General features: G+C 38.3%; 1 protein-coding gene and 1 non-coding gene across 2 annotated transcripts in view; both read right to left on the bottom strand.

The window, feature by feature from the left end:
* GYS2 (glycogen synthase 2) overlaps positions 1-17,670 on the bottom strand; it is a 41,650-nt gene that overhangs the window by 3,345 nt on the left and 20,635 nt on the right. Inside the window, exons 8-14 of the mRNA XM_037033804.1 lie at positions 15,093-15,199; positions 14,382-14,441; positions 13,229-13,307; positions 12,181-12,294; positions 3,705-3,831; positions 1,792-1,887; positions 438-601 (exon numbers count right to left, since the gene is read on the bottom strand). Of these exons, the coding sequence (XP_036889699.1) occupies positions 438-601; positions 1,792-1,887; positions 3,705-3,831; positions 12,181-12,294; positions 13,229-13,307; positions 14,382-14,441; positions 15,093-15,199 (747 nt within the window). The remainder of the gene's footprint in view (positions 1-437; positions 602-1,791; positions 1,888-3,704; positions 3,832-12,180; positions 12,295-13,228; positions 13,308-14,381; positions 14,442-15,092; positions 15,200-17,670) is intronic.
* LOC118978500 (U1 spliceosomal RNA) lies at positions 12,842-13,005 on the bottom strand. Its single transcript, XR_005064721.1, has one exon. It is a non-coding gene; the product is annotated as a U1 spliceosomal RNA (small nuclear RNA).

Genomic DNA, 17,670 nt, shown 5'->3' with positions numbered 1-17,670 from the left:
TATAAACCTACTGCATTGAAGAAGGTATTTTCCTTTGCACTTGTCATTTGAAAAGCAGTATTACTCCTGTTAACTACTGTAGCTAAGGGATAAGATCACATTATCTCTTAGATGGAAACAAAGTAGGGGTTTTCCTCTGGATGTTTTCCTCATCTTTGTGGAATATTTCTGTGCACTTGTAATGCATCCAGTTAAGTGATGGCCATAGAATAAGGTTGGTGCTATATCCCAAAGGGCTTGCTGTTATGGGCTCAGACTGGATGTGAAAGACTGGGTTTGAGACTGCAAATTCATAATATGTAAAAAAAAAGTATATAAAAATCACAGAGATTTTAATAATCATGACTTGACTTTACAAATTACAACTAGAATCAATGTATTGGTGGTCCAGTGGGGTTCTCTAAGTGATCCTCTGTGTTGGGCACAGATTTGCTTACTCTGCCTAGGTATCTCCAGTCCAGGAGATCTGAGAGCCTCTCGGTTCGGTTCCTCTGGATAATTCTTTGGCGGCGTGACTGTTTGCAGAATCCATAGAGAAACTGAGTCAGCTGATTGCAAGAATCGTCTGGGGAGCGGAACCGCCTGTCAACAATGTAAATACCTGAAGGGCACAAAAGCCAAAGCACAGGTAAAAAATAGAGCTCACCTTAGAGCATTTCCTCTCCTATTTCTTAGGTTCTTTGGTAGATCGTGTGCACTACCTACTCCCTAATTCCCTACTGCCTCTACTCTATCTTTTCCCTTCCAAGCCTGTGTATCTTCTATGATATCCTCACACTCTAAAAACTCTCACCAACATACAGCCAACAGAATGGGTCTTGCTCTAAAAAAAATCTGTTGGTAAAAGGATACTCTGGATCAATGACTCTTCCTAGGGGCTCACTTCTGGGGTGACCTGGATATCAGGGCCTCTTAGACCCCCCCCCATGTTCCCAGGGCGCATCTGTGGCTGAGAACCTAGCTTGAGGAAAGAGAACAATGACAACGAGAACAGGGAACTGGCAGTGTGTGGGTAGAGAATCGAGCCCATTGGGGCTTCACTTGCTGCTAGGCAACATGGACCCAGACATGGTGATATGCAGATTCCCCTGCCATCTTAAACAACCTAAGGGAATTTTGCTAACTTGGCATAGACCTTTGAAATAATTATGCCGACCAATATAGTTATTGTACTATCACTTCTGAGACCACAGTTATTGTAACATCACTCCTGGGATTACAGTCATTGTACTGTCCCTGCGAGGTAGTACAGGGACAAACCAGTTCAGAGGAGAAAAGGGTAAAGGGCAGGTTGATCCAAGTTTAACACTTTTTAAAAAGGTTTTATTTATTGATTTTTAGAGAGAGGGAAAGGGAGGGAGAAAAGAGGGAGAGAAACATCAATGTGTGGTTGCCTCTCATGTGGCCCCCACTGGGAACCTGGCCCGCGACCCAGGTATGTGCCCTGACTGGGAATTGAAATGGCAACCTTTTGGTTCTCAGCTCATGCTCAATCCACTGAGCCACACCAGCTGGGGCCAAGTTTAATGCTTCTTTCACTGTTGTTTTTCTGTGTCAGTTTTGCTTGTTCATTTCACTCATTTTTCTAGTTTGTCTGTTGGGCAATGTGTTTAATATTAATAGTATTTTATTTTTTATAGACCACATAATTAAATCTACTTTTTGTTAAACAAGAGATATAAACATTCGCTTAAACAGGATAGCTCTAGAGTTAGGTTCTGTGAAGACCTTGGGCTCTGTTTGGTTAAATGTCACTTATCTCTGGGATGGGTTAATAATGAGAAACCTCACCATATGCAGTAGGATCAGCCACGTGCTCCTGCATAAAACAGCCAAAGCCGGAGAGGTTGGTTGTCACACTGGGGATACCCATCACAGTGCACTCAGCTGCCAGGGGAAACAGACAAAGGTTTGGCTTCAGACCAGCTCCAGTGTCCTCTTCTGCACTCAGAGGAGAAAAAAGCCCTCACCTATCCCTACCAATGGCAACATTTACTTTGTGCCAGGCTCGGTATTCAGCTCTGAACATGTGTTAACTCATTGAGTCTTTCCAGCAACCATGTGGCGTGAGGCCTCCATTATTTCCACCTTACAGATGAAGACATTTAAGACAGGTTAAATGGCTTGGCCACCTTCGCAAAGTCAAGGGCCTGGGAGAGCTGGGATCTGCAGCCAGGGGCCCAGCTCCAGAGCTCTTGCTGGGAACTGCTCCTCTACATGTCCTCTCTCACTACTGGGTTCGCTTTTCACTCCATTCTAAGCTTATGTTTCTAAGCATTGGGCAAGTTAATGGGATAGGTCAATGTTTTGGCCATGACCAGCTCCTCCCACCAGAGAAATCCCCCTCTGCACAAACCCCTTCCACTTTCTCGTGTGCCCCGGTGAACCCTATGGTCTCAGTCCTCCCTCACCTTTTGGTCAAAACCTGTTTTTCAGAAAATATCAAATATATCTCACAACACATTAACACTTTCGAGGATATCTGTATTTTTAACAAGGAAATTGTACTTGATTGTGGAATAATTCTTGGTTGGCTAGTGGGGTTAGGTTTAAAAAAAAAGAGAGAGATCTCTATGCCTATGAAATAACACAGTTTAGACTGTGACCTTTTCTCATGTTCTGCAATCACCTATTTCCTTTGGTTTTTCTCTAGAGAGCTGTGGTTTCCTAATTTAGGATGGGGGCGAGGTGATGAGGAGAGGAAGGTAGAATAAGATTATTGATTCATTTGAGAATCTGGTAAAACTATGGAACTTCTCACTAGAAAAATTCATAGACATATAGATAGATACATACATACATACAGTTTTGGCTATAATTCTATGAAACTTAACAAATTCTTATTTTAAAAATATTGATTAACACACATGTAGTAAAATACCAGGTATCCATATAAACTCAGTATATCTTCATTTGGTGAATTTAATGAAATAAATATTCATTGGGCTTTCTAGAAACACAAACTTTAATGTGTTGTTCTGGAATAAGTTAGAGTTGGTATTATAGAAAAAAGGTTATTCTTAAAAACATTAGAGTTATCTAATATGCTAACTTATAGCACCAGATGTTTCATTATTTCTGTAATTATAGGTTAGGTTAGGAGTGGCCAACTTCCTTGGGTTACTCCAAAACAGAAAGACTCATTCACTACGGAGTATTTCCCAAACTCTTTTTTGCCTCATTAAAAAAACCATTTTATTTATTTAGTTATTTTCTTAGAGAGGAAGGAAGGGAGGGAGAAATAGAGGGAGAGAAACATCGATGTGAGAGAGAAACACTGATTAGTTGCCTCTCATATGTCCCTGACCAGGGGGAACTGAACACGCAATCCAGGCGTGTGTCCTGACCAGGAATCTAACCAGCAACATTTTACTCTGTGGGGTGCTGCCCAACCAACTGAGCCACACTGGTCGTGGCTCATCTCCTTATGTTTTATAACATCTTAAAAACTATATATAAATCCTCTATCATTTCAGATCAAGTTTAACTTTGTCCTGTTAAATGACATTTTGGTAGAAAGTCTGCCATAAGTGCTGTATCATTCTCTTTACCTGACATAAATGACTTCCCACATTCCTTCTGTTGCTTAAGCTTTGGTTTTGTGCTTCTCTACCCAATAGGAAATTATACATCAAGTTTGAATATCACATACATATGTATGAAATAATGTTCAAAACATTCTACCATCTATACATGTCACATACCTGGAGTATAACCCCATGGTTCATAGTATGATGGAAATACTCCAAGGTGACAGCCTCGGACGAACTCTTCGTAATCCATGGGTAACAAGGGGCTGGTGGAAGATAGGAACTCTGGGTGCAAAATCACCTACAAAAGAAAAATTCTAATGAGAAAAAAAGAAAGAAGAAATTAAAGCAAAAACTCTCCTACAATTTGATTATTTTAATGCTATAGAATCCTTGTGTTCTAGATTCAGGTGTGGGTAGAGGGGAGAGATAAGAAAGAAGAAACCTCGGGTTCTTTTCTCCTCTCAGCATTCTGGGTAAGTATCTACTCTGTGGACTCTCTTTCCCTCAGAGATGTCAAGGCCTAGATTGGTGGATGGGGAGTTTGTGTGCCATCTTTGTTCTCATGCTAAACTACATCCTCCAACCCAGCCTTTATTGGCAATGTTTTATTTGGTTCTCTGGCTGCTTCTATTTCTATTTCTAGTTCACTATTTCAACACAACAACCAGAGTGAACCTTTAAAACATGCCAGCCAGCCCCCTGCTCAAAATCCTACATTGGCCTCTCCGTTCACTCAGAGAAAAAGCCAGTGTTCACCATGGCCTTTATGCAGTGTGTGCTGGTAAAGGTTCAAGAACCAAAAATCAAAAGTATAAATATATATTTGCACCTAGGTTGATTGTAAATTTTACTGATATAAAGAATATAATTATAATAGACAATTCCCAATTTTAAAAATGTATGCACAAAAATCTGCACAGAAATGTTTATTATCAAACTTACTCATAATTGTTAAAACTTAGAAGCAATTAAGATATCGTTAAGTAGGTAAATGGATAAATAAACTATGATACATCTAGATGATAGAATACAAGCTGTCAAGCCATGAAAAGGAGGAACCTTAACTGCATATTACTAAGTGAAAGAAGCTAATATGAAAAGGTCATAAACTTTATGTTTTCAACTATATGAGAGTCTAGAAAAGGCAAAACTATGGAGACAGGAAAGAGATTAGTGGTTACTAGGGGTTGGAGGTAGGGAGAAATAAATAGGACACAGAAGATTTTTAGGGCAGTGAACTATTCTGTGTGATACTACAGGTGATTACATGTCATTCTATACTTATCAAAACACATAGAAGGTACAAGGCCAGCAATGAACACTAATGTAAACTATGGATCTTTGGTGATAATGGCGTGTCAACATAGGTTCGTCATGACAAACGCATCACTGTGGTGGGGGTACTGAGAGTGGGGGAGGTTCTGCATGTTTGGGGGAAGGTGATCTATTAGAACCCTCTGTACTTTGTGCTCAGTTTTGCTTTGGATCTAAAACTAAAAAATAAAGTCTATTAAATTATATAATAATTTATTATAATTATAATTTATTATTATAAATTTCATGCCAATTATAACATAATGCTTTTGTTGATTTTTGATACAGTCTTGTACTTATTACTGACTCACGGTTCTAACCAATGACTAACTATAGTTCTAACACAAATGTTGGTTGACTTCTTTGTTAAGAAGCAAAGGGAAGAGTGAACTGCAGAGATGTATGTCAGACTTTCATGGGTTTATCAATGACGCGAGTGACTTCTTTGCTGAGTTGGATATTTTTGATAATGGAAAAATATTTTCTCATGTTTTTGTGTCCCTCATAATGTAATGACTACAGACACAACACCCATTTAAATTTAATTGAATTATTAACATTCCTCTGCCACTTCCTTAAATCTGTACAATCAGTATATAATCATACATGATGTGTAGTGTTCACCTATTTTCACTCCATAAATACTCCAGCATGCCAATTTCAGGCTACCAATGAGATATCACCAATCTGGAGACAGGAAGGGCAGTAGTGTTTATTAGAGAGTATTTTCACCATGTGAGTTCAATAATCATAAATAACCCTAAGGGCATAGGTAATGGTAAAGTGTAGTAAATGATCAGGATGCAATGTGTTTTGGCAATTACTGTTCTTTTTACTATACTGAATTTTTACATTTACAATTTAATTTTAACCAATGGCTATGTATAAAACTAGCTAAAAAAATTTAACAGTGGCTCTCGTCCATGTATGTCAGCCTGTTCTGGGGCTGCACTGCCTGTAATGTTCTGCTGAGGCAGAGACTGGAATGCATGGCTGTGCCTGGGAAGTTGTCACTGGAATAGCTGATTTGCTGGTCACCTGCAGGAATGAGTTCTCCTATTCTTCCACTCATTCAAATCCTCACTGAACTATTATTAGGTTAGCTGTCAGCCTCCCCTCATGTCTAAGTAGTTATTAAAATAAATAAGATATGGCTCTGGCTGGCATAGCTCAGTGGATTGAGCACGGGCCTGAGAACCAAAAGGCTGCTGGTTTGATTCCCAGTCAGAGCACATGCCTGGGTTGCAGGCCAGGTCCCCAGTAGGGGGCATGTGAGAAGCAACCACACATTGATGTTTCTCTCCCTCTCTTTCTCCCTTCCCCTCTCTAAAATTAAACAAATAAAATCTTTTAAGAAAATAAATAAAATATTATTTTATAGTACTGAGGTTATTATATATGGCAATATAATATAATATATATTATATAATATGGCTATATAATTAATATAATATATAATTAAATAATATAACCAGTGATGTAATATACAGTATAATAATATACTTAATATAAAATAATGAATTTATATTTTATTTTATCTTTCAATTTTTATTTCATTATTTTATATATAATAATATATTACTATATAATATATATTATGCATTATATACATTAGTGCCTTATAATAGGGGGAGAGATCCCTAGCCCCTTGCCCCATTTGAGGACAAAGCAATAAGTTACCACCTATGAGAAGGAGAAGTTGCCACCTATGAACCAGGAGACTCCAGGAGGAGTCTCATCAGAACTCAATTACGTTAGCAACTTGATTTTGGACTTCCCAGCTTACAGAATTGTGAGAAATGAATGTCTCTTGTTTATAAGCCACCCATTCATCATATTCTGCTAGCAGCCCAAGCGAACTAACACAATTGCCGTCCACTGAACTCATCTCTCTCCATTGCCACTCCATCAGTACACAGACACTGCCTCACTACACACTGACACACAGCCAGGCTGCTCCCTCTGGGTGCACCTGCCCCACTGTCTGGGCTCAGACGTCTTTCTCTGCACTGTTGTAGTGAGTTCCTCCTTCCAGTGCAGACACTTACCAGTGTTGCCCCACCTAATGGCTTTAGGACTGGATTGTTTGGGAGGGGAAAGGAAAAGAGAAAGAGGGAGAGGGAGAGGAAGAAGAAAAAGAAACTTTTGTTTTAACAAGCACACTACACCTTTTATTGCTTATTCACAAAATAAGTATATATTCTTCCAAAGAGACTCCTTAATTTGGATACATAACAACGGTAGTAATGAGTTGTTTATAATGCTTTATATATTAAAAATAATTTTCATCTGTATTGCCCCATTTCATCTTAGGAACATTGTGAGATGAGTAAAATGAACATGGTCATTGTCCTGATTTTATTTTTTTTAATTATTTTATTTATTTATTTTCAGAGAGAGGGGAAGGGAAGGAGAGAAGGAGAGAAATATCAATGTGTGGTTGGCTCTCATGTGTCCAACCACTGGGAACTGTCCTGCAACCCAGGCATGTGCCCTGACTGGGAATCGAACCGAGATCCTTTGCTTCACAGCCCGCGCTCAGTCCACTGAGCTACACCAGTCAGGGTGTCCTGATTTTAGAAATAAGGAAACTAAGACTTTATAGGCATTAGTTTTGTATACCTCAGTGGGTTCATAAATAGGAGATATGTTAAACTTAAGAAGAAATAAAATAATAAATGTCCACAACCAGTACCATAAAAATGATTTTCTCAATCACAAGAATCACACATTGGCAAAGTAGAAATGGGTAAGATATTTTCCTCTAGGAAGCACAATCTGAATTCCTATTATGCGCACAGTACCACCCCAGGAAAACAGACAAGAGACATAGGTATGGCTGTCTGGGCAACATCAAATCAACAGCCCATTATACCCTTTTGGCAAATATCAAGAAAGGGGGATTTGAAAGGCACTGTGCCTATTTGGCATTTCCACACTTAGGAAAATTTGTACTCTCCAAAGCCCATTTTGGAACATGAAAACACGATAGTTCATTTGTTTCATTCCCAGCCAAACAGAATGAATCAAGCAACTAAAATAAAAAGACAGCTGCCCTGAGCCCTAAAACAGCCAACTGAAGAAGCCCAAGGTGGAAGAAATGGTATTAGAGGTCAGCCCAAGGCTATAGGGAGGATTAGATGAGATCCTGTGTTCAAAAGCCCCTAGCACAGCACCTGGCCCTTAGCAAGCCCTGGATCAGTGGGGAAAACAAAGGAACAAACACGTGTTTGACTGTGTTTATCCGAGGAGGGAAGTAAGCAAGCTCCCAGGAAGTGAGTTACTGGGACCTTACACAGGGTGTCAGCACAGGGTGGAGAACTGCAATCCCCAGGCTAGGCTTTTCTCAACTATAACACACTGCTGACAGAAGATACATTCAAAGTCAAAATAATCTGCAATATTTCCTGAATCGAACGGTTCCCATTTCTACAAATAACTCATCAATTCACTCTGAAAGTTCAGAACTACTCTACAGAGTTCTGTAAATATACAGGCAATCAAATAGGACTTAAAGCTTTAGGTAGATATTGTTAGGAAGGGATCATTCTTCTACTTATTTTGCATGTGTTTGTTTACTTTATAATCATAAATGAATATCTCAAAATGTTTATGAGTTTAACTGCATAAATAGCTTGTATGAGATCAACTTCCTCCTCCCTTCGCTCTACATAAGCCACGTGCTACTGCGTATAGGTGCCCGTTCATCTGCTTCTGCCTGGGGAGCCTTCCTTCTGGTTATTTGCGCGACGAACTGCTCATTGATCTAGATCTAGCTAATATGTCATCTCTCTTATAAAACATTTTATCAAATCTTGCAGGAACACAAATCTTCCTTCTTCTACTCTCACCCAACCCTGTTCATACCACTCTTCTAAAAGGTAGTAAGTATCCATCCTGTGCTGTTACTGGGCTAAGGACAACTAAAACCTAACCTTTGTCACGCATGCACCATGTGCCATAATGTACCAAATGCAGCATCTATCACTTTTTAAATCCCACAGCAGTTCTATGACTGTCGGCCTCTTTTATTATCATTTTACAGATGAGAAGACTGAGGCATGGTAGGCAGACTAACTAGATTTATAATTGAATAAGTGGCAGAGATTTAAAGCCAGACAGCGTAAGTACAGTCTTTAAGGACTGGTATGTTGCCTTCCTTGGAGATGTGACAGTCCTGAAATTGCTGCTCAGATTTCCTCTAAGACATCCTGGACATTGGGATCTTGACTGACAGCCCCAGCTGCATCCACTCCAGAACCACTACAGCAACTGACCTTGGCCTACAGGGCAGGCAGAGATGGGTACTAGAGCCAACTCATGTCTACCAGGTGGGCGATTCTTTAATGGGTAAGCTTTGTTTGGGGAACCTCTATCAGTGCCATTGGGATTTAGTAGAGATTCATGGGAATTCATGTAAATCCCTATTAAAGCTGTTGCATCCAACTTCTCATAGAGTAAGGCAGCCATCTGTTTGCCAAATTGAAACTTTTGGTCAGTGAAAGATACACATGAAAGTAAAACATAAAGAAAGGGCTATTAAATACAGCAAAATGTTGTATGTAGTAACACTCATATATTAAAATTAAGTCAACAGCAAATGACAACGCACAAAGAGGCATCTTTTACATTAAGAAAAAAATTGTAAAATGATACTGAATTTGTGTTAGCTGTTGAAACTATTTTTTCTTGTTTGTTTGTTTTCGTGCACACATGCATGCCTGTGTGTGTGTTTTCCCACTAACCAACAAGCCATGTTGAGTGGTCTTGGTCTACTGCTTTTCCCCCTTTTTGAGTCACCAAATCATGCTGCTATCTGTTCATATTTTTCATGTATTTGTTTATCATTATGAATTCTAGGATTTTTCAAAATTACCTTTGACCTCCCTTTCTAAAAAAAAAAAAAAAAAAAGAAGAAAAGCTGAGCCTGTTTTAGAACTGGGCTGAAGTCTGTGGCTCTCCTTACCGCATCCTTCCTTCCTGCCCTCTTCACAGGCTGACTGCACCTCCCTGCCTGCTCAGGCCTCCCCCTCTTTATCCTCCACAGCACAGGCTGACTGCACCTCCCTGCCTGCTCAGGCCTCCCCCTCTTTATCCTCCAGAGCACGGGCTGACTGCACCTCCCTGCCTGCTCAGGCCTCCCCCTCTTTATCCTCCACAGCATTTCCACCAACAGCATTTTCATATCTACTCCTGTCCTGGTGTCTGCTTCTCAGGATGAAAACAGAAAAAAATAGGAGACATGATCACTGCCTCAAAGAACTCACAGTCTCTCTGGAGAAATGGACACATTTAAAGTTATGTATATAATTCAATGTGACCGTTCCTTTAATGGCAGTAGATAGGAAGTGTCTGGGGAATGCAGATAAGGAAATGATTGTTTAGTCTGGAGTAGACTAAACAATGAGTGTATAGTAAGGAAAAGGGCAAGGAAGAGATGCCTTTTAGGTTGGATCCCAAAGGAGTCATTAGAATGACTGAGATAAGGGTATGTCAGAAAGAGAGAAGAGCATTAGCAATGACATAGGGATATGAAGTGTTTAATATGTTCAGATCTGAGGTTTCTTTGCATCAACACATCTCTGCATTCGTTCAACCTGGTCTTCCAGCATGGTGGGTGGTCATTCCCTAGTCTTCACTACTGCTCATGCACTGATAGCTCTCTTCACGACTATGTTTTCTAAGTGACTATTCGACATCCCAACTTCAATATGTCACACATAACTCAGACTTGTTCTATCAAAAACTGAACATGTCCTGGCCAGTGTGGCTCAGTGGGGTGAATGCTGGCCTGAAAGCTGAAAGGGCACCGGTTTGATTTTGGCTCAGGGGCAGAGTTTCTGGCCAGGTCCCTTCTTGGGGGGTGCAAAATGCAGCTGATCAATGTTTCTCTCCCTCTTTTCCTCCCTCCCTTCATCATCTCTAGAAAATATACAAAATCTTTAAAGAAACTGAACTCAATTCATGACATGACCCTCAAACCAATTTCTGTTAAGCCTTTCCTTAGTTTTTAGAAAGTATTGGTTAGATATTAAAGCTAAGAGGGCATTATGCTTGCCTTCTTTCTGGTTCTCACTGCTAATGTCCATTGGTCACTAAGCGTGATTTTTTTCCTCCGTGCAACTGTCTCTTCCCCTGTTTTGTCCTCTCCAATACATCTGACATGCTTCTCTAAGGTGCCTTAATCATCTCTCACCTGTACTGTTGCAGTAAGTCCTTATTTTTTCTCCTTTCACTACATTTACTCATGCCTATATTTAGGACTGAGAACAAGATAAAAAATGAATTTAAGAGTAGACTATTTTTCAAGAAATTTTGCAGAGTGGGAAAGACAGAAACATTCAAGAACATCAAAAGGAGGCAGGGTTAAGGAAAAGTTGTTTGCTTTCCAATATGGAGAAATTCAAAGAATATATGTAGACAGCAGGGAAAAGAGTTATCTCTTATTGCCTACACAGTAAGAGAGGGTAAATGGCAAGTTTCAAAAAAATGTGGGAGGGAATGGGATCCTATACAGACCCTTAGGTCCTCCAGGAAAAGAAGCAAGAATAGGTGAAAAATCTAGGTTTGAGGCCAGTCTGGAGAGACACTGAAAGAGTTTGTACTCCTTGAATTCTCAATTAGGTCATCTGCGAATGATGAAAGAAAGAGGGGAAAAAGGAGATCTTTGAAAAGATTGGTGAAGGCTTGTGACACCTTGATCATGAGTACTGGTGAACAAAATTGAGTAGGATTAAGCTATTATGCTGACATGTTCACCATTGCCAGCCACACCTAGCAAATCCCTGGTGTAATGGGCCCTCAGTAAACATCAGAGAGTGGCAGAAACCAGGTCTTATGTATACAACTAACACAGTGCCTAGTTATTGTAGAAATCAAGAGTCAATTTGGATTAGACTATAGAAAATTACATAAAAACCTCACTAGCCACATTCTTTAACACTGGAAGTTTCTCATATTTTCCCTTTAAGTTGAACTTAATTAGAAAGAAACAAAAGATGATTCGTGTTAACTCAGGGATTTGTTAATGAAATTATTCTTAGAAAAAAATTTCAGTTATTAAAAATTAGTAATCATGCTTACTGACACATTGTACAGTGAGAGTAAATGTAGAATTATGACTCAAAGCCGTAAGTATTCTTCAGTTCTTAAGAATGATACAAAAATAGTCATCATGCTTAAATTACCCAAGACAGGAGACAAAATTAATTTTCTTTAGAAATATTTAAAATATTTTGATAGATGTTAAAACAAATAAGTGAGGATTTAATAAATCATTAGTAAATTTATTCTGTATCATTGCGAAGGGGCCCATGTAAACAGCTGATTCTACCTTGACCCTGTCGGCGCGGTTGTTGAAGAGCCCAATCCGTCTGATGGTGCTGAGGATGGGGTCCGTGGAGTCGTCCATCATGTTGTGAGTGGTCACTGGGGGCAAAGACTGTCGCTGAAGCAACGGAGGGAAATGTCAGTTGTGGAAAGAATTAATGTGTGACTAATTTCAACAATAGGTCATCAGAGATGGATCATCCAACCATTTCGCCTTCAGTCTTTTGAGATGACACTAATGATGATGGCTAAATTTTGTGTGTTTTGGAGGAGGATGACGGGTTGAAGGATAATTCCCTCAGATACGAAAATCCATATGCAAGGCAAAGATGTCTGGCCTGCTTCTGGGACTTATTTGGAATAAAAGTGTCCTGAAATCTTGATCCAAGATGAGCTACTCTTTTAGATCTTTCCAGTGGGGTGTCCTTTGGTGCCTGAACCTTCACTAATGACAAAATTTTGGTATATGCCTAATGCAACACTTGCAATACAACACGATACAATATTTTGCAATAATTACACTTGCCTGGGATAAATTCACCTTTTCTCTATTGTAACTCAAAATTTTATGTTTTTTGAAAAATTTAAGTTTTTGTTGTCATTGCAATGTACACAGCTTTTCAATTGGATATAATGTGTCCAAATGAATTTTTTTGTGTTTGTGCCAGGCGAGAAGGCAAACTCAGTCTCCCACTCCCACAAATCATACAGTCGAGTTTTCCACATTTGGGGAAATCACAGGGGTCAGCGCACCCACAGTGCAATGGGTGAGTCTTGCCCCTGGAAAACCACCTTTGGGGCCCTGGTATCCCCCCTGCAAAGTAAGTACCAAGTGAATTTTTTAAACTGTATACAAAGGCAAGGTCTGTGAGACTTTTAAAAAGAATCCTGAAAACCCTGAATACAAAGTTGTCATTTAGATCAATACACAAGAATGACTTTCTAATTCCTGAGTTTCAAAATTTCTCAAATTAGCCCATTCCAATGCATTAAAATATTGATCTAAATTGATTTAACAACTACGGGTAGTTGGTAGGCACTTTTTTTACTACCTGAGTTGAAAAGATGGCTCTTTTCATGATTGTCAGATCATCTCGATCAAAAATATCGTTCATATCAGGAATTTCTCCTCTGTAGGGAAAACAATGTTAATAACAGAAATAAAAAAACTGACAGTAATCCAGCACTTTGTACATGTCAGACACTGTTCTAAGCACCAAAAATAAAAGTAAACGTAGTTTCCTGATGAATCTCACAGGCAAATCCCTAAAGTGTGAATAAGTTTGATAAAAAAAAAAAACAAACCACATTTGATGGCATAAAAAAATCAAAATTAACTTTTAAAGCATTCATGTTGACCACCAGGGGGACACTTTTGTCATGTTTTGGCTAGTTCTGAGTATTACGTTCTAAAATGGCCATAACTTGTCCATTGACAAGTTGATACTCTTATCGATGAAAAGATATGATGCTCACCTTCCACCATGGGTCAGAAGACAAAACAGCTTTCTCTTTATATAGCAAAATTCATATATTTTAATATTATTATATTATAATACATTTCAATTTGATTTTATTATTTAGACTTTATTGTATCTATAAAGGCATATGTTTCATTTATTATTTATTTATATTTTGTTTGTCAATTAATATATTAATTAATTAATACATGCTAATTTAATATATAAGTCAATATATTTAACATATTTTTAAAAAATACTTTATTTATTTATTTTCAGAGAGAGGGGAAGGGAAGGAGAGAAGGAGAGAAATATCAATGTATGGTTGCCTCTCGTGAGTCCCCCACTGGGAACTGGCCTGCAACCTAGGCATGTAACTGACTGGGAATCAAACCGGCGATTCTTTGCTTCACAGGCCCACGCTCAATCCACTGAGCTACACCAGCCAGGGCTATATTTAACATATTGAGTCACTCTATATTTTGATTTAGAATCTCAAGAACTCTTCCTCAACTTCAGGTTGGTATATTAACATTGAACAAGATTCTCATTGAATTAGAACCCATCTGCATATATGCATATTAGATGAAGGATAAAAGAAAACCTACTGACATGAGGCAGCATATCTTCAAAGGTTATTAATTTCTTTATATTTGGAACAAAAAAATACATTGTAGCATTGAAATTGTTAAGTTTGAATAGTGACACCCCAAATATCTGGTTTGTTAAATGTTCGAAGACCTACCTTAATAAGGCATCATAGAGTTTCTTTCCAAACTTTTCCTTCACAGAATGTGCAATGTCCCTGTATGGGGGGAAAAACGCGTTTATAATTTAAACAGTGTTGCAATTTAAAATCATTATCTGTCATGAAAATGTTGTTTTGTTAGTGCATTTTTGAAGTTGCAGGTCTCTTTGATATAGCTTCTTTTATTATTTTCTTATTTACCAATTTAGTTTGAGTTAAAACCTCCACAGCTGAGGCAGCAGAACACCCTGACCAGCCCACAGAGCTTAACATTTTTTCTTGATAATATTCAGAAAGAGGTGAAGGGCTAGGAGGGAGCATGGATATGGGTATAGATGTAACAGGGTTGGGATATGTTGATAATTCCTGAATATGGGCTATGAGCATGTGAGAGGTCATCATACTAATCTCTTTATTTTGTTATATGTTTTTGTATTGCTACAATATTTTTTTCTAAAAAACTCAACCCATCCTGAAAGATTTCTATGGAGGCTTTATCCTTGTATGGTAGTTCTTCCCAAAGTCATTATAGTAACACATATGTATAGGCATTGCATGACCTAACATAGTAGCCCAATGAGAAGAGAACCAAAGAGCATTTATGCTATACAAATCTTAAGGAAAAAATAGCTCAGGGATATACAGCAGAAATCATGCCCTAAAAATAACCCTTTATGTTTACTGCTGGAGAATAAGAGGTGAAATTACCATAGCTGTTTTCGCACTGCCTGGCCTTTCAGGGTTTCCACATTGAAATTATTTGTCTTGGCAGGCATAATGAAAAACACCACCACTGTGACGTCGCTTTTATGCATCTAACGAGGGATCAGAAAACACAAAAGAGTCAATGACCAAAGGTAAAATAAAACATTTGACAGATGGACTTTAAACTTTGAAAAAAACTGTTTAAAAATATCTTCAGAAAAAAAGAATACTTTTCATGATTCACAGAGAATCATACTTTCTCTGTGAAAGTATGATTCAATCACATGATTCATACTTTCACAATTTCACAGAGAAATTGTACCCACATTCCTGAGGTTTTTTTCAGAAATTTTAATTTAAAGTGGGCTTTCAATAGATATTTATTGATTAACAATTTGAAAATTCAAACAAAATATTTTATAGCATCAACTGTCTAAAATATAAGCAATTAACATTGATACCACAATCTTTTGTGTAATATTAGCTCACATTTATCCAAGCTAATATAAGGGTCAAAATTCAGTCTTTAAAATTTCAGATTGTAAACTTAATGAAAATTTAGTTTTGGTTTATTCTATTTTTTTTCTTAGCTTATACACATTGATTTGTACAAAAGATTATTTACATTTTTTCTGGGACATGTCTTCTTATTTTTATTTATTATTTTTCTGATTTGCATAGGTTGTTTACTTAGGGTCAGTTCATTACACATTACCTTGAGAAGTGTTGTTTTGCATACATGATTTATATTCAGATGTTCTTATGGTGACCTTCAGTATTTAGAGCAACAGACTTCTAAACAGAAACAACCTCTCTATTTTTAGTTATTTTTTCAACTTTGTTTTATTGTTGTTCCTGTACAGTTGTCTCCATTTCCCCACCACCACTCCCCTTCGCCCCAGCCATCCGCACCTCCCACCCTCGGTCCTGCCCTCCTTTGGCTTTGTCCATGTGTCCTTTATACATGTTCCTTGTCGACCCTTCCCATCTTTCCCCCGTTATCCCTCTCCCCCTTCCCTCTGGTTATCAGTTTGTTCTTTATTCCAATGTGTGTTCTGTCACATATCTTGATTCTCTTGATATTGCATTTTATTTTTTTAGCCCTAAGGTGAAGAAGCAAGCCTAGGCTTAGCCAATTTGTTGTGGTGGGAACTGTGCTGTGTGCTTTAAATGCATAATTTAACCCAATCCTCGCAATAACCCTTCACAGTAGATACCACTTGATTTACGAAGGTCAAAAGAGAGCCATGGAGGTTCAATATAGGAGTCTCAGCCCTCATGACAGATTACTGTTATTTTTTTACTCTAAAATCTATGGGTTTTTTTCTTCTTCCCACAAATACTACTGGACTAGCATCTCTTGGAAGGAAATGGCATACCAAGCAACCATGGGCATGAAAGTGCAAACTCACTTAAACCATGAACAGCTGAATGAATGCCCATGTCTCCTGGAGATGACTATCTCCTGAGTGAGGGGCATTTTACCACCTAATCCGTGGCCTCTGCCCTCCAGTGCCTCACAATCAATTGAAAAGTCTATGGAAGCCATAGAATGGGAAACTCACTCCAGGAGTAGCCGATGTGCTCTTAAAGAGCAAATGTACCATATGGAAAGAGAATAACATCTTTTCATTTCTCCAGGAATATAACTATCTTTGATGTGTTGAATAATATTAATTGGCTGTTTCTTCATATCTAAAAACAAAGTAAATACTTAATAAATGTATGGATAAATTGATTAATAATGTCCCTAAACATGATACATATTTGATGTAGTTGGAAGTCCATCTATAAAGTTTGTTGAATAATAAGAAACATACTAAGAAATGTGTTGAAATAAGATTTAAATTACAGTTTATTTAAGGGCTCCAGAATCTGTGCCAAGGTGATGGGCTGTGGGGCAAGGTCCCCCAGGTAAGCCTGCATACATCCTAGAAAACCTTTTTTTGCATTAAAATCCAAGTAACAGTTTAATTTTTCAACAACTCAAAACTGGAAACAACCCAAATATCCACAAACAATGGTGAATAAATAAACAAAGTGGTATAGCTTCTTCATACTTCTCAAAATATCATACTTCTCAGCAATATAAAAATAACGAACACGTATAAGCACCTTTGATGAATCTCAGAATGAATATTCTGCACGAGGGAACCCGGGGGAAAAGAGTAAACACCTTATGAGTTCAATTATATAAGATTCTAGGAAAAATAAACTTGTATCTTGTAAAGGAAACACTATGTTGAAGTAAGATTATTCCAGCTTATTCTGGAATAGTCTTTCTGGTCTTCAGTTTTATTTTGTAGACTTGGTTTTTATTAGTGTACCTCTTTCTTCTGAATGTGGTTTCTATAAATCTTTTTTTTTATTTTATTTATTTATTTTTTAGAGGGGAAGGGAAGGAGAGAGGAAGAGAAACATCAATGTATGGTTGCTTCTGGTGCATACCCTGCTGGGAACTGACCCCTGCGGGGAACAGGCCTGCAACCCAGGCATGTGCCCTGACTGGGAATCGAACCGCGATCGTCTGGTTCACAGGCCCGCGCTCAGTCCACTGAGCTACACCAGCCAGGGCTCTATA

This window comes from Sturnira hondurensis, unplaced genomic scaffold (assembly GCF_014824575.4).
Source record: "Sturnira hondurensis isolate 20B ecotype Veracruz unplaced genomic scaffold, ASM1482457v3 Scaffold0021795, whole genome shotgun sequence".
Classification (NCBI taxonomy): Eukaryota; Metazoa; Chordata; class Mammalia; order Chiroptera; family Phyllostomidae; genus Sturnira; species Sturnira hondurensis.
This window is presented reverse-complemented; position numbering and strand designations above follow the sequence as displayed.